Genomic DNA, 17,767 nt, shown 5'->3' on the forward strand with positions numbered 1-17,767 from the left:
AAGTATATGTTTATAGCTTGCATGAATTCGAGAGACAAAGACCTCGAGATTATCAAGCAACTATGTTGAACAACCAACAGGAATTAAATATATGATGAACTGACCGCAAGAACAATTCAACTGTTCTATGTGCCACTAGAGAAACTTCATAACATGATACAGCCCCTTACTTCCTGCAAGGTCACTAGCGACCTAGCAGAGAGAACAATGTAGCTGTTCTAGTTATCCCTAGAAAACTTTTTAATATGAGATAGCGTCTTGTTTCCTGCGAGGCTGCTGGCGCCCTGGTAGAAATAAAAACAAGTTTAAAAATTTAATTCGTGTCCAATAGTTTCTTTAAAATCCATTTTGTTCTAAATGAGGAAAACTACATTAATGCTGACAAGATGTAAATTAATGTTTACAGTGATATTTACTTCATAAAAGTTTCTAGTCAAATGTTCCTTTGTAGACAACAAGCTACTCTACCTACACTAACGTAAACATTCTCTCCCGATACATAATGACAATTGGAAAATTAAAAAATAAACTGAAATTGGGAAATTTAAAACAAACACGAATAAAAATTACATTTACACTGTGTAATACTTTTGGCCCACAAGGAGGCGTAAGATTAGGTTTTCACTTACCGTGATTGGAGACTCAAGGGTCTGATGAGTACTTCAGGTGAGTGAGGATGTGTTGATGAGTACTTCAGGTGAGTGAGCTGATGAGGTCTTCTGGCGAGTGATGATCCCATCATTATCTCATCAGCTATATACCTGGCCAGACCCTCCCAGGTGCCCTTCACTGACGTATAGAGAGCAATTATATGTAATTGATTTATTTTTAATCCCATTTATTGTACTCCATGCTATAATTGTGCTCAAGTTTGATAGGATGCGAAGCAAGAACTTTTGTAGCAGATTTTAAGGACCATGTGATGCAGGAACACTTGTATGCTGGCTGAGCTATGCGTAGGAGGCTTAATTTACTTAGAAATAACTGACCCGAGAAAGCAATATTCAAAGATTTAGCAATAAAGTGAAGTAAGTAATTATTAAAAGAAGGCACCAAACCGGGTAGACTATGTCTCAGCAATGAAGAGAAACTCGAATATGAAAATGACTTTTATTGAGCGGAAGTTTCGCAGCTATAAGAATATCTTCTCAAAAATTCATCTCATTATCTAGTAATATGTATGACCATTACAACACTTGTTTGTCTGTGAGTGGACTAATCAGTTGGTAGAAATGAAGCACAAAAATTACAATGACGAAACTTAAAAACATTAATTAAATGTCTAGTCCTGTAAACATGGTTACAATATTAAGCACTCACTATTAAAAATAGGTACCTACTACCCAAATAAATATATCCAAGACTACTTATACACAGTCCTATAAACATTCCTTGGTAAAGACAACATCCGTCACAAATCAAGATGTTTACAAGAGAAAACATTTACTTAGCGTAATATAAAATGGAGGTCGTAGCCTAGTCATTGGACCCCATCGACCGTCGTCAGGCAAATATTCATAGAACAAGTCTCGCCATGATACTACCGAAATCATACGTAATCCCATCTCTTGATCAACCACTGATATTGGAGATTATATTTACAATAATTTACAGGGGGAAATTATTACATGATAAGGAGTCTCGTCGTGGACGTGGTGGTGAGCAGACGTGTTGTGGTTCTCTCTGCTACTGGCGTCTGGTGGGTGGACGTGTTTGTCGTCGCTCCTACACACTAGAAGGTGAAGGGACGACGACGTTTCGGTCCGTCCTGGACCATTGACCAGACCACACACTAGAAGGTGAAGGGACGACGACGTTTCGGTCCGTCCTGGACCATTCTCAAGTCAACAATATGGGAAAGTGGACAATGTTCGTTTCAATAAATTTACCTATGGACCAGGGAAAGGGCGTTTAAATGGAACAAGAACAGTAAAAATGGAACTTCACCGTAATATTCCTTCATCAGTGTCGGTAGCAGGTCATTATATTAAATTTATTTACAGTGGACAATTGAAAACCTGTTTTAAGTGTGGACGTACTGGTCACATGGCTCCTGCCTGCCAGGTGCAGGGGCCTCTATCACCAGCACATGGTGTCACCAGGTACTTGTGTATTGTGAAGTACTTGTGTATTGTGAAGTGCTCGTGTACTGTGAAGTACTCGTGTACTGTGAAGTGCTCGTGTACTGTGAAGTGCTTGTGTACTGTGAAGTACTCGTGTACTGTGAAGTGCTCGTGTACTGTGAAGTACTCGTGTACTGTGAAGTACTCGTGTACTGTGAAGTGCTCGTGTACTGTGAAGTGCTCGTGTACTGTGAAGTACTCGTGTACTGTGAAGTACTCGTGGACTGTGAAGTACTCGTGTACTGTGAAGTGCTCGTGTACTGTGAAGTACTCGTGTACTGTGAAGTACTCGTGTACTGTGAAGTGCTCGTGTACTGTGAAGTACTCGTGTACTGTGAAGTACTCGTGTACTGTGAAGTGCTTGTGTATGGTGATATTTTAAACCCCGTCATTGTGAGACAGAAACGAAGACTGGTTATGACAGCGATTCGGGCGGGTCGGTGGTGACTCCTAAAAAGAAATTGCAAAAAGTCAAGTGCGTACACAAAGTGTCTTAAACAACATATTGCTTCATGAACCATGTTGCGGGTGGGTCGTTACAAGTATGAATGACCAGTATAAAGCATTTTTGTAACTATTGTGAATGTGAGTTATAAGGGAATATTACACTATATAGGAAGATATGCAAACTTTCAACGGGGAAAATGCGGTGATAATAATCGTTTCTCGGCATTATTCTCTTTCATGATGAACTTCCTGTCATCACTTCATGATGAACTGTCACCGCCTCATGATGAACTGTCACCGCCTCATGATGAACTTCCTGTCACCGCCTCATTCCCCCTTTGCAGCTGTGACAAGATTTTCTCCGCTTAACATAAGTGAAAAACCTATTAAATCATAGAACGGAAACTGTTAATACTTTCTTACATGCCTTAAGTACATTGAAAGAAACAGACCACTAAATTCACACCACAATTCTACATTTGCTAAAACATCAAGCAGTATAAAAAATAGAGGAAGCAGCCACCTTCTAAGCAAGAGGTAAGTAATACATATTTAATTATATTTTACTATCTACACAGTATATTTCAAGTATACTGTATTTTTATAAATATTAATCTCATTTGTACGTTAAATTCTAAATTTGGAACTTTTTGTCAGGTTTTATACTATTTAGGTAATAATTTTGGCATATTTATTAACATACTTTTGGCAGCCAGGGATCAAATAGGGTCGGCGAAATAAATAATTAAGCAAATCAACTGGCTGAAGATTACAGTGATATTTTCCCTGTTGTGCTAAGTTTCAAAGTGATGATTACCGTCATCACCAAGTAGAGAGTGATGATTACCGTCATCACCAAGTAGAGAGTGATGATTACCGTCATCACTAAGTAGGGACTGATGATTACCGTCATCACCAAGTAGAGAGTGATGATTACCGTCATCACCAAGTAGAGAGTGATGATTACCGTCATCAAAGACAATTGTTTACACTGTGGCCTGAGGGTGAAGGAGGACGCTCACCACCGTAGTGATGACACAGATTTCCAACAAAATTACCTCTTAATAACCGAGGACTCTGTGAACCCGCGAGCAAGACTTCATGGACTAGTAACGTGTCTTTAGAGCAGAACCACAAACGTTCCTATCTATTACAAATGCTCAAATGACAGCAGGGATCAGAGTCATTTACAATCCTGATTTTAATATATAAATATTAATTATAATTATTAAATAAATTAGCTTAACTAATCTTCTACAAATTCCCGTATAGATAATCCATTGGGAATTTATTCTGGTTATACTTATAATAACAATTATTTAATTTCTGTATATACACCTTAATGACTTCCTTAAGAGGAAGAAGGTGTATATACATGAGAGTTTTACCGTAAGTTAACTAGGCTATATATTGGTATGCTGAAGCGAGGTAGACAAATCGAAATTGGCTGATAATTGATTTCATCAGATGTATTCTAACCAAACTAACCTAACGGAACAAAGAATAACTTAGTAAAAGACTAACCTAACCATACATAACATAACACAATTGAGGTAAATCTTGCCAATCTCAGGAGGCATACCTGGAAACACAGGTACCGCCTTGAAATGACGGAGATTTACAGTATCGTGCCAAACGTGATGTATTAATTTAATTGTAATTTTTTTGTGTAATCTTCATTTGAAATATATACGTTTTGTGACGTTGTGAAAACTCTAGAGGACGGGCTCGTTTGTGAATAGGTGATCAAGAGTAATTCAGTGACCTTTGCAGGCACAGTGTAGCTATATATTCTGCTAATTCTGGATACTGTTTAATATATATTTTAATTTTTACGTTTATATATGTGTTAGGATCATATAACCAAAAGTCAGTTCAGTAAATAGATTAGTTTTTGGTGAGACAAAATTTAATATATAATTATGATACATAAGCAGAAAAAAAATTTCAAGCAGCTATTTTAAATAAACAAAATTATTTTATCCACGAAACAAATGTTTCTTCATGAAAATAAATTATTAATTCAAAGCAATATTAAGAAACAATTAAAGTTTTTGTGGATATTTCAGTAAGCTGAAGATATAAGCAAAAAAACAAAAAACAAAGACACAGGTGTATTTTGCATTTGTGTAGATATACTGAGGGGTATACTATAGCCCTGGACTATATTCAGAACTAAAGTATATTTTCTGGATGACCAGGAGCTTGATGTCTTAAATCCAACACCAAGTGACTGAATTTCCAGTGATAAGTTCCATCTTCAGACGACTTACAGCTGAACAACAGACTGCGTTCTTGATCTCAAATTAATTATAATTACTGGGCAGGTTTACAGGTGTGTAAATCGAGACAGGTGTCAAAGCAGCACTTCTGGTTACGGGGACAATGGCCATCATGTGGACACACCTACGTGGAAGACATGTTCTATGAAAATACTGCGTGGAAGACATGTTCTATGAAAATACTGCTATCACTAGTCTAATAAAATTAATTTAAATGAGTAACATGGATTATATTTTTAGTATAGATTAATTTAGTATAATTTTTAATGCTATTTACTGCAGTTTAACTGCGGATATAAAAATAGACAAATTACACAATTATTCTACCAGTAGGGACCAAAATACAAAACGTCTGCACATTAACTAGAACTAACCTGCGGTATTGCAAAGGCGAAGCTAGTGCACACTGACAGAGGAGGAGGACACCGTCCAGGGTGCCCTGCGGAGGAGACGGGAAGTTACACGACTGTCAATATGAGACACATTTTAATTAGCTATTTTGTCATTAAAATAGTTTCCCATTGGCAGGAACAGGACGCCTGTTAGGCTTATCGAAATCTCAGTAGGTCAAAAATAGGCAATTTTTTTGCTGCATACAACCCATAATAGCTGACTAACTTGCAGCTACCTGTTTAAAGTTAGGTGAACATAGGTATCGGGGTTGGGGAATCGTGCCAACACACCTCACTTGCCTTAGGAATCGAACCCAGGACCAGGTAGTTGTGAGTCTACAGCGCTAAAAGGTCACCCAAAAATGCATACTCACTTTCTTCAGGTCTCACAGGAAGGTTTGCGGGGCCACAGCAGTAGGCTGCCCCTCTGTTAGCTCCTGCTGGCTTAATACAGTAGTAGTTACAACCATCTGGACGTGGTGGTGGTGTCCTATTAATCTGACCAGTCACTGCTACCACCAGCAACGTCACTACCACAATTCGCAGCTGCTGACAAAAATACATTGGAAATATTAATTAACTGTAATTGAGTCTTAATATGTGAGAGGTATCATCAAGTTGATAAATGTTGAAACCTAGCATCAGGCATTTTTTGTTGTTGTCAATATCCTACGATGTTTAGTACAATATAATAGCATTCTTGGACGACGAATTCGGTGTAAAGTGACCATGATTATTGTAGCTCGGAAGGTAAAGGAGTGAGCAGACGAAGTCTGGATGTGAGTGTGTGGCAGTCAGCAACTCTCAGCCTTTATATACATTGCTAACCCGCTCACTTGCCCTTCCGCTCTGTAAACAAATACTTTCGACGGATAACATTACTTCATTAGCAATAAACACGAGTGAAAATTGCCGAAGAAGATGCATTTGGAGGACAAACACTGAACTGGATTAGGGCAGTATTAATAAATAAAACACAGAAGTGAGCTTAAGAGTATGAAGTCTGAATAGAGAACAATCACAAGTGAAGTGCCTCAGGGTTCTGCCTTTGGCCCTCTGTTATTCACGACATACATTACTGAGCTTGATACTGGGATGAACAGCTAAATAATGCAATTTTTCAGACGATACAGGAAAAAAGTGTATTACATTAAAATTCTCAGTAGTGGGTAATGCCTTTCGATGTTGAAAATTGTTTGTTTCTGACATAGTGGGAAATGTAACACAAAATATACTTCCATAAAGTTAATATCGACAAATCCTTTTAAAAGGGGGATCTGAGATTAATGATTAGTAAAGACCTAAAGCCAAGACAACAGTAATAGATACTAATGTACACATTAAGGAAAACAAATTTTTTTTTATATAAAAGCTTTAGCAATTTAAATACTAATGTACAGCTTTGCTGTGTGAGAGAGAAATACCATCCAGCCCAAGTGGTTGGCAATATTAAATGAAGAAAACAAGCGAATGAAAGACAAATAAATACAAAGATGTGTTAACATAAAATCAATACTGTATTAAAAAATTAACATTAAACTGTAAAACATCTATATTTTAAAAGGATACATGTATACACTGGGAAGGAAATAGAGTTGTAGACAAGTGGAACAAACACTTAAGCATAGAGGTATTGAAACAAAAATCTTGGCAAGTTTCAATGATTTGACAAGAAAGGCAATATGAGTGAAAACTATATATGGTGCGAAAGTACTTTGTGTCAGTCAGCCTACTAATAGGCTTATTGTTGTACAGTGCTTATTCCAAGATGCGAATTTATTTTCCGTTTCTTATGAAATAACAATTACATAACCTTCCTGGTTTGGTGTCTTCTTTTAATAATTACTTACTTAGGAAATAACAAAATTAATGATAAATCTTCTAATACCATGCGCTAGTTGCTAGTTCGTTCTTTATTAGTTTGTACATAATTTTAATTTATACATAACGTTAGCAAGATTTTCAATTTTCAATCTCGCTAACGCAAATTTGTTAAAATAAAAAAATGACCATCATTGAAGATTGTAATGGTATTTTTCTCGATGTGTTTTGTTTCAAAGTTGCTTCAAACAAGAATTTGTGACATACAAAAAGACTCCAACATAGGTAAACAGCGTGCAAACTAAACCACGGTACTAACTTATATAAATTAGAACAAACCTATTTTTAATATACAGTACGTTAAAATTGATTAATGCTCCTTGGGAGACGGCCACATCTTTAAACCTTATATTTGAGAAAATATAAATTTTGAATGTGCAGAACGTTCAGGTAGAGGTATTGAAGTATTATTGGTATTGAGGTTATTAATTGGTATTGAAGTATTATAGGAATTGAAGTTATTATTCTCAAGATAACCTCAAGAAGTATAGTATATTGAGGTTAATTATTGGTATTGAAGTTATTATTCTCAAGATAACCTCAAGAAGTATAGTATATGAAATAGCCTTTCATATAGGCCGTGAAATTGGTCAATAAGCCGGCGTCTGGCGGAGCCTAGCCTGAGGACAGGTGGCTTTATCAACGTTAACAATTGCAGATGTTTACACTGTGGTTAGAGTCAAGGAGGACGCGCACCACCGTAATGATGACACACATTTCTAAATAAATTACCTCTAATAACCGAGGACTCCGTGAACCCATGAACAAGCAACCTGTTCTCCTAATAGTATATATATATTGCATTTTGACGTATACTTTACCTAAGACCAATAATCTGATGTTCTACAAATGGTAGCGGCTCGCGAAATTGACGGGATGTCCTAGATGGAGACTTTTAGTATCACTGATACCTTCTTTACTCTTGTGTTGCAGGCTAGGAGTCACAATAACGTGGCTGATGTATGTTGACCAGTCCACACACTAGAAGATGAAGGGACGACGACGTTTCGGTCCGTCCTGGATCATTCTCAAGACGATTGAGAATGGTCGAGGACGGACCGAAATGTCGTCGTTCCTTCATTTTCTAGTATGTGGATTGGTCAACTTACTCTTGTGTTGATGATGATATCCTCATTATGCACCAAGAGTTTGTCAGTGCAGAATACTGATCACATGCCTCTGATCAATTAATGACTAACCATCCTGTGTGATGGGGATTTTTAACATCACGGACCTAGTTTTTTGACACCCTATATATAGTCTAGGGATAGCTGCATAAATGCAGATGTACTTAAATATGTTAATAACAAAATGACGTGCTGAAGCAGTGAGTTAGGCTTGCTGATTCAACACGACTCTTATTTTCAAGTAAAGATAATGTTCACAGGACATTTGTGGTTTATCTGCATTTGAATTATTTACCATTTTGTTGTATTTAACAACGCTGTCAACTTAATTTTAAGTTCCTTATTACATATAGCGTCTATAGTCAACCTGTTCTCACACTTAATGCGCGCAACTCAATACGCTCAAGATTTGTCGCCATTTCGTACCCAAAATTTATATATTTTTATTTTGCATTCAAAAATATATTTAGTACATGCCAAGGAGTAGACCCATGACAACTCTCATGAGAAACATCTTCCCTTCATCTTTCTTCTCTGTTTTCTTCTCTTCAATCATTATTGTAAATATGTAGTATTAAGACATAATATGAAAAGTATTTTTATTTAATAGACAAAACTCCTCTCATTTATACATGAAACATATATTCCTTTAAAATAAACACCAAACAATACAAAGTGAACAAGCGAGCCAACAACCTATAAGCACAGCATTGTTGTAGTTCAGCTCAGGGAATCATCATTGACTTAGATCCATCTTGAAGTGCCACACAGAGGAGCGGCGACTACGCTATTCCTCTCAAGCTAATTGATGTAAAAGTGTGCAGGCTTGCAGGTATGGAGGTCGAGACAGGTGTCAAAGCAACACTTCTGGTTTATGGGACAATGTCCGTCATGGGGGCACACCTGTGGAAGAAATACACATTCCGTATAAAATTGATGTTTTAAACAAGTTTATGTAATAGCCTAAAGACAAAAATATGGGAAACTGCAGAATCGATCCATGGAATTTAGCTCCTATTTGACGACTAAACCGCCCATGCACCCAATCCTCTCCAGTAGTACATCGCAATTGACGACTAAATCCCCACAGACCAAATATTGGTGTACTAAAAATCGCAGGACTCGAACGAAGGAGGGGCAGGTCCATGATAATTCAGAAATGATAAAATTGGGTCCAGAGGAACGATTCCAGTTATACTCAACATTCCCCATAGAAGAGGAGTTAGTGTGAAATATACCTGTGTCCAAGGTATTTATGATGATTTGATGAATATAATATTTATTATATTTAACACAAATGATTTATCCAGAAACGAGGAGGCCTGGTCGACGACCGGGCCGCGGGGTCGCTGAGCCTCGAAATCACCTCAAGGTAACCTCAAGGTAAGGTAAGTGGAAATACCTGTATCTTGGGTATTACCTCTACTACCACAAATGATTTACCAGGCCTTACCTGAGGTGGTAGGATTCTTGTGCAGTCCTTGAGAGGAGGAGGACAGAAACCATTGTGCTCTGTGGAGGAGAGGGATAGTTACTACACTGTCAACACTGAGGAGAGGGATGGTTACTACACTCAACACTGAGGAGAGGGATAGTTACTACACTGTCAACACTGAGGAGAGGGATGGTTAGTACACTGTCAACACTGTGGAGAGGGATAGTTACTACACTGTCAACACTGAGGAGAGGGATGGTTAGTACACTGTCAACACTGATAAGGGATGGTTACTACACTGTCAACACTGAGGAGAGGGATGGTTACTACACTGTCAACACTGAGGAGAGGGATGGTTACTACACTGTCAACACTGTGGAGAGGGATAGTTACTACACTGTCAACACTGAGGAGAGGGATGGTTAGTACACTGTCAACACTGATAAGGGATGGTTACTACACTGTCAACACTGAGGAGAGGGATGGTTACTACACTGTCAACACTGAGGAGAGGGATGGTTATTACACTGTCAACACTGAGGAGAGGGATGGTTAGTACACTGTCAACACTGATAAGGGATGGTTACTACACTGTCAACACTGAGGAGAGGGATGGTTACTACACTGTCAACACTGTGGAGAGGGATGGTTACTACACTGTCAACACTGAGGAGAGGGATGGTTACTACACTGTCAACACTGAGGAGAGAGAGATGGTTACTACACTGTCAACACTGAGGAGAGGGATGGTTACTACACTGTCAACACTGAGGAGAGAGCCAGTTACTACACTGTCAACACTGAGGAGAGGGATGGTTACTACACTGTCAACACTGATAAGGGATGGTTACTACACTGTCAACACTGTGGAGAGGGATGGTTACTACACTGTCAACACTGAGGAGAGAGCCAGTTACTACACTGTCAACACTGAGGAGAGGGATGGTTACTACACTGTCAACACTGATAAGGGATGGTTACTACACTGTCAACACTGTGGAGAGGGATGGTTACTACACTGTCAACACTGATGAGGGATGGTTACTACACTGTCAACACTGAGGAGAGAGCCAGTTACTACACTGTCAACATTGAGGAGAGAGCCAGTTACTACACTGTCAACACTGAGGAGAGAGCCAGTTACTACACTGTCAACATTGAGGATAGAGCCAGTTACTACACTGTCAACACTGAGGAGAGAGCCAGTTACTACACTGTCAACATTGAGGATAGAGCCAGTTACTACACTGTCAACACTGAGGAGAGAGCCAGTTACTACACTGTCAACACTGAGGAGAGAGCCAGTTACTACACTGTCAACACTGAGGAGAGAGCCAGTTACTACACTGTCAACACTGAGGAGAGAGCCAGTTACTACACTGTCAACACTGAGGAGAGAGCCAGTTACTACACTGTCAACACTGAGGAGAGAGCCAGTTACTACACTGAGGAATATTTGATGCACGATGCTAATGATATCAATACTTACTTTCTTCCCTAATTAGGGGAAGGAACTGGGGACCGCAGCAGTACTTGGCGCCCTTGTTTGGGCCCTCGGGCTTGGTGCAGTAGTAGTTACAGCCCGGCTGTGGGGGCTTGGGTCGGGGAAGGTGGCCGAGGGCCGCCACCACCAGCATGGACAACACCAGCACGCGCAGCTGTGGGAGAAATGTATATATGTTTATCTCTCAGAATGTGCGGTAATATGTTTATTGTTTGTGATGTGTGTGTCTATGTATGAACACGTTTTACTGAACGGGGTGAGGATAGCGTGAGTTATCTCAAGCTATCCTTGAGATAGCTTGAGGATAGCTTGAGCTATCTCATCCCTTTGTGTGTATTTTACCTCAATAAACTTATTTCATTTTCAGCTGTGGGCAAGCCTCATCTAGTTACATTCACACATACATAATTCAGGACATATATCTTCGTTTGTGCTGATCCGCCTTGACCACTATCTACGTGAATGTGAACACCTGAGAGACATCAGAAGTATGTGTAGAATAATAAACCCTACATTGTTTGAGTTAGGAAAACACTATTTGTCAAATATTGATACTGTTCTTAAAAGATTTCCCCATTTTGCACCCGCAAGATAACATAAGCTTTTAAGGGTTGATAGATGTTAATCTTCTTGTTTGAGGAGCTGTTCACTTGAGACAGTTAAGCAAGTCCCAGCTATGTCTGGGTACAAGTGACAGGATGAACAACCCAGCGGGTTTTCTTCCTGTTGGGGAGTGTTGTACATGCTGCTATGGCGGTGTGTCCACTCACAGGATGAGTGGGGCTGCCCAATAAACTCGCCCCTCGGGGCAAAATTTAAAAATTTAAAATTTAAAAATTTAAATGTTGTTATCATATATGTGGGGATTTGTCTTAATTATATATGTAAAACTTTAATATTTCTAAAGGTTTGGTTTAGATGTTTTGATGATAAAATTTAGAGAAGTTGGAGTTGAGTGTTTACCCACCATGTTTACTGAGAGGAGGTGGTGGTGGTGGAAGAGCAGGCGAGGCGACGAGGTCCTCAGGATGTGTGTGTTCTCCTGGTCTCCTGCAGCTCCTAATATACTGTCTTGACCCCCCCCGCTCACCCCTGAAGTCCACACCTGGCTTCCCCCCACCACCCCTGAATCCCACACCTGGGTACGTGAGTGCTTCAGCGTGCACTTAATATTTGAACTTACGGAAATGTTCCTAGTCGTTAGAGCTCCCTTGTGTAATGTCTCTCCTATTAATTTGATTTTTGTGGCATTTATGTTTGAATTCTTGTTCATAGTTGTCTCTCTGTGTCGATTCATGAAAATATTGTGTATGTCTTCTATTCTCCTTCGTTGCATTATTTTTTTTTTATCTCAAACAACTTTTTTGTGCTTAAGAGGGTCTTCCAAGTTGGAGCTGCATGCTAGAGTACTGGGCTCACATACGTGTGTATTTACTATTTATGCTTGTAGAATCGAGCTATAAGCTCCTGGAGCCCGCCTTTCTAACCTATATATTTATTCATCTTATTATGTATACTACATATATTTCTCTAACACACACACACACACACACACACACACACACACACACACACACACACACACACACACACACACACACACACACACACACACACACACACACACACACACACACACGCACACACACATTCCCAGGAAGCAGCCCGTAGCAGCTGTCTAACTCCCAGGCACCTATTTACTATTAGGTGACCAGGGGCATCAGGTGAAAAACCTTTACCCATTTGTTTCTGCCTCGACCGGGAATCGAACCGGGGCCCTTAGAACTACGAGTGTGTGTGTGTGTACTCACCCAGTTGTGTTTGCGGGGGTTGAGCTCTGGTTCTTTGGTCCCGCCTCTCAACTGTCAATCAACTGGTGTACAGATTCCTGAGCCTACTGGGCTCTATCATATCTATATTTGAAACTGTGTATGGAGTCAGCCTCCACCACATCACTACTTAACGCATTCCATTTGTGTGTGTGTGTGTGTGTGTGTGTGTGTGTGTGTGTGTGTGTGTGTGTGTGTGTGTGTGTGTGTGTGTGTGTGTGTGTATTCACCTTTTTTGTGCCTGCAAGATCAAGTTTTTAGCTCTTGGACCCCAGCTTTCTATCCAACGGTTGTGTAATGTGATGCAAACCTATTGTTTCTATCATATCTACCAGACCAACTACTGACCACTCTCAGGATGCAACCCACAACAGTTGTTTAACTCCTATAGGTACCTCTGTTCTGCACTGCTAGGCGAACAGATGCATCAGGTGAGTGAGAGGAAGGCGAGGGAGAGAGTGAGAAAGGGAAAGAGAGAGAGAATGAGAAGAGGAGAGAGGGGGAGGGAGGAAGAGAGAGAGACAGAGAGAGGGCGGGGGAATCCACAGGTAAACACAGGTGGTCTTCTGACAGGGATTTACAGATGATATTCCCCACTTATAACACCAAAGATGCTGATAATTTCTTTTAGACATCTTTATCTCCTCCAGGTTATCTGTCATGATGTCTCCCAGGTTATCTGTCATGATGTGTCTCAGGTTATCTGTCATGATGTCTCCCAGGTTATCTGTCATGATGTGTCTCAGGTTATCTGTCATGATGTCTCCCAGGTTATCTGTCACGATGTGTCTCAGGTTATTTGTCATGATGTGTCTCAGGTTATCTGTCATGATGTCTCTCAGGCTATCTGTCATGATGTCTCCCAGGCTATCTGTCATGATGTGTCTCAGGCTATCTGTCACCTTTAATTATCTTGCTTTATAGGTTTGTTTGACCCACCCTAACCAGTGTTGTACTTGAAGGTGGAGGTTGACCTTCAAGTGACCAGTTGACGGTGAAGGTTGACATTCAATTGACCAGTTGACGGTGAAGGTTGACCTTCAAGTGACCAGTTGACGGTGAAGGTTGACCTTCAAGTGACCAGTTGACGGTGAAGGTTGACCTTCAAGTGACCAGTTGACGGTGGTCGAGGAGTTAGTTTCCACTGCGAAAGACGAGTTTTTCCCTCCACGTGAACCAGTTCTTGGAAGGGCTTTGTTATTCTTTCCTAGTGTGTTCCCCGACAGTGTTTCGGCTCTTTTGTTTGAGATGTGAGGGTTGAGGTGTGAGGGGGGGAGGTAGCATTACCAGGGGCTCGATCACTGACGTACACAGTGAAGTTGCAACAGTATCCTGTACGCCAGTGGGGATGAGCCCTAGTATTGCAGGCTCGAACCCTGGTCGGGTCATTGGGTTCCTGGTGATTATGGTATAGGTATCCGTCCCATCCCTCCATACCTTCGGGACAATGCCTGGCGCTCCAGTTCCAGGTATTAACACAATAGTGGAAAAGTGTCTTATTACATATATCTTGCATAAGACCTTTTCTCTTCCTCCTTGTGTGTGTACTTCATGTGTGTGCATTATGTGTTCACTTGTCCATGTGTACATTCTTAGGTCCGTACTTGATGTACTCACCTAGGTGAGTACATCTTTCTGAGTACACTATTAATAGTCCGTAATAGGTACCTGGGAGTTAGACAGCTGTTACGGGCTGCTTCCTGGGTGTGTGTACTCGCTTATTTGTGCCTGCGGGGGTTGAGCTCTGGCTCTTTGGTCCCGCCTCTCAACTGTCAATCAACTGGTGTACAGGTTCCTGAGCCTACTGGGCTCTATCATATTTACACTTGAAACTGTGTATGGAGTCAGCCTCCACCACATCACTTCCTAATGCATTCCATTTATCAACAACTTCCTAATGCATGCCTTTTGTCCATTTATTGGTGTATGTGTGTAAAAAAAAAATTTGTTAGTAGTAACAGTTGATTGATTGACAGTTGAGAGGCGGGCCAAAAGAGCATCGCCCAACCCTCGCAATCACAACTAGGTGAATACTTAGGATTAGTACACCTAGACGAGTACATCTAGGTGAGTACATATTTTATTATTATTATTATTTTCTACCACAGACGTGGCCACACATTTACAATGCTAACCAGCATATGTACATTTTCTTCTGTCCTCCATGGACAGGGTGAGAGCAACCACAGAAGGTGATTGTAGTGCTTTTAAAATGCTAATCTAACCTTCAGACATAAATACATTAATACGCAGAGTTACGTTTGCAATAAATGAAGTGTTCGATGTGTCTTTTACATAGTGTCACTAATGTGCATTTACAAAGGTGAAATGCTGTTCTGACCAGCTTCCACATATACTTTATACACTTACATACAGTACATATATATATATATATATATATATATATATATATATATATATATATATATATATATATGTATATATATATATATATATATATATATATATATATATATATATATATATATATATATATATGGCACAACTCTCCTAAACACGAGAGTGAAGTATACAACTTTAGAACACTTTCCCACCAGGAGACTCGAACCCTAGCCAGCACAGAAGCCTTCCAGCAACTGGCATAACAGGTACGCCTTAACCCGCTCCACCACCTGCACCTTTGTGGGTGGTGGAGCGGGTTAAGGCGTACCTGTTGTGCCAGTTGCTGGAAGGCTTCTGTGCTGGCTAGGGTTCGAGTCTCCTGGTGGGAAAGTGTTCTAAAGTTGTATATATATATATATATATATATATATATATATATATATATATATATATATATATATATATATATATATATATATATATATATATATATATATGTCGTACCTAGTAGCCAGAACGCACTTCTCAGCCTACTATGCAAGTCCCGATTTGCCAAATAAGCCAAGTTTTCATGAATTAATTGTTTTTCGACTACCTAACCTAACCTAACTTTTTCGGCCACCTAACCTAACCTAACCTATAAAGATAGGTTAGGTTAGGTTAGGTAGGGTTGGTTAGGTTTGGTCATATATCTACGTTAATTTTAACTGCAATTAAAAAAAATTGACCTCATACATAATGAAATGGGTAGCTTTATCATATCATAAGAAAAAAAATAGAGAAAATATATTAATTCATGAAACTTGGCTTATTAGGCAAATCGGGCCTTGCATAGTAGGCTGAGAAGTGCATTCTGGCTACTAGGTACGATATATATATATATATATATATATATATATATATATACATATATACAGGGCAAGCCTGAATACACATATACATTTTTATATATCCTCATTATCATAGCTCACTTAAGTATACACAAGGACAGGATAAGTCATATCATGCTTGAGACTTATCTCAATCATGTTTTTGTCATTCTCCAGGAATCCTGCATACTCCAGGATTGGTCTGACATATGTGGTATACAAGATTCTGAATGATACCTTTCACAAGTTTCTAAAGGTAGTTCTTATGTTGGCTAACCTGGCATATGCTGTTGATGATATCCTCTTGATGTGGGATTCAGAGGACAGGTCTGGCGTGATATCAACCCCCAGGTTTTTCTATCTCCTTCATTCTTGAAGGATTTCATTTCCCAGATGATGCCTTGTATCTGGCATCCTGCGTTCTACACCTATCTTCATTAATCTACATTTACTCGGGTTAAACTCTAATAGCCACTTGTTAGACCATTCCTTCAGTTTGTCCAGATCTTCTTGTAGCCTCATGTTGTCCTCTGATTTAATCCTTCCCAAAATTTTAGCTTCATCAGTAAACATTGAGAGGAACGAGTTTATAACCTCTGGAAGATCATTAACTTACCCTCTGGAAGATTTATAAGATCTTCCAGACCACACACCAAAAGATGAGTTGATAATCGACATGATAATGGTTGATGACGGACCGAAACGTCGTCGTCTCATCTTCTGGTGTGTGGTTGGTCATCATATCCTCAGCCACGTTATTGTGTCTCATCGGCTGTGTATATGTGCTTATTGACCGTCTCTTTTACTGATATAATTAAATTTCATATTAATCTGCTACTTAAGGAGATTTGTGACCTATTATTGTGAACCAATATACAGGTATATTTAATTTCAGCTCTCTATGAGGGTGTATTCAGCAGTCTCTCTCTCTCTCTCTCTCTCTCTCTCTCTCTCTCTCTCTCTCTCTCTCTCTCTCTCTCTCTCTCTCTCTCTCTCTCTCTCTCTCTCTCTCTCTCTCTCTCTCTCTCTCTCTCTCTCGTGTCTCATTTATAATATAAATATTTTATTCTCTATTGTGAATCATTATAATAAATATATTAAAATATCTGATTCATCCGTAAGGAAATATTTTATGAGACCAGTTTATGTTATCTTTTTAATCAAAATGATATTCAACAATAACATCAATGAGGAAATATAAAATCGAGACCTTAGGCTTCGTCATCTTCATGTGGGGTGGAATCCCATCTCAGGTGGGGTTGGATCTCATCAGAGTGGGTTTAAGAATACACAGCCGGCTTGCAGGTCTTGAAGTTAAGACAGGCGTCTTCACAACACTTGCTGGTCTTGGGACAGTTGAAGTCCGTCACACACTTCTGTAAGGACAGACAACACGTATTAAGATAACCAAAATATTATTAACAAAACGGTTACTGAATCGCCGAAGATATCAGGCTTCGACTAACCAGAGGAAAAATGGTCGGACATTTCTACTTCACAAGCTGATACTAGATACAGGGTAACAATATATATTT

The 17,767-nt window shown here is 39.5% G+C and overlaps 2 protein-coding genes and 2 long non-coding RNA genes across 10 annotated transcripts in view; 1 reads left to right on the top strand and 3 right to left on the bottom strand.

Annotated features, from left to right (window-relative positions):
* On the bottom strand, positions 1-1,811 carry LOC123768172 (uncharacterized). Its single transcript, XR_006774058.2, has 3 exons — positions 1,629-1,811; positions 630-789; positions 1-284 (listed from the first exon to the last, which is right to left on the bottom strand). It is a non-coding gene; the product is annotated as an uncharacterized lncRNA (long non-coding RNA).
* LOC138353686 (uncharacterized) overlaps positions 1,647-17,767 on the top strand; it is a 26,903-nt gene continuing 10,782 nt past the window's right edge. The window contains exons 1-2 of one of the 7 annotated variants that reach the window (XR_011223256.1): positions 1,647-1,699; positions 2,915-3,107. This is a non-coding gene — a long non-coding RNA (uncharacterized lncRNA). Of the gene's footprint in view, positions 1,800-1,978; positions 2,103-2,914; positions 3,108-12,197; positions 12,334-17,767 lie in introns of those variants that run through there. The other 6 variants (XR_011223255.1, XR_011223260.1, XR_011223257.1 and 3 more) reach the window with 6 other exon arrangements.
* LOC123768170 (uncharacterized) lies at positions 8,840-12,288 on the bottom strand. Its single transcript, XM_045758570.2, has 4 exons — positions 12,159-12,288; positions 11,177-11,345; positions 9,706-9,764; positions 8,840-9,155 (listed from the first exon to the last, which is right to left on the bottom strand). Exons 1-4 carry the CDS (start codon positions 12,159-12,161, stop codon positions 9,054-9,056), a joined length of 333 nt encoding a protein of 110 aa, XP_045614526.1. The 5' UTR covers positions 12,162-12,288; the 3' UTR covers positions 8,840-9,053.
* Positions 17,375-17,767, bottom strand: part of LOC123768171 (uncharacterized) — a 1,505-nt gene continuing 1,112 nt past the window's right edge. The window contains exon 4 of the mRNA XM_045758571.2: positions 17,375-17,608. Coding sequence (XP_045614527.1) covers positions 17,513-17,608 — 96 coding nt within the window. The 3' untranslated portion in view covers positions 17,375-17,512. The remainder of the gene's footprint in view (positions 17,609-17,767) is intronic.

This window comes from Procambarus clarkii, chromosome 59, assembly GCF_040958095.1.
Source record: "Procambarus clarkii isolate CNS0578487 chromosome 59, FALCON_Pclarkii_2.0, whole genome shotgun sequence".
Lineage (NCBI taxonomy): Eukaryota > Metazoa > Arthropoda > Malacostraca > Decapoda > Cambaridae > Procambarus > Procambarus clarkii.

Coding starts and splice junctions, on each gene's coding strand:
- LOC123768170 (XM_045758570.2), bottom strand. Junction 9,765..11,176: donor TCCCCTAATTAGGGAAGAAA/GTAAGTATTGAT, acceptor TCTCCTCCACAG/AGCACAATGGTTTCTGTCCT. Junction 9,156..9,705: donor CAAGAATCCTACCACCTCAG/GTAAGGCCTGGT, acceptor TTTCTTCCACAG/GTGTGCCCCCATGACGGACA.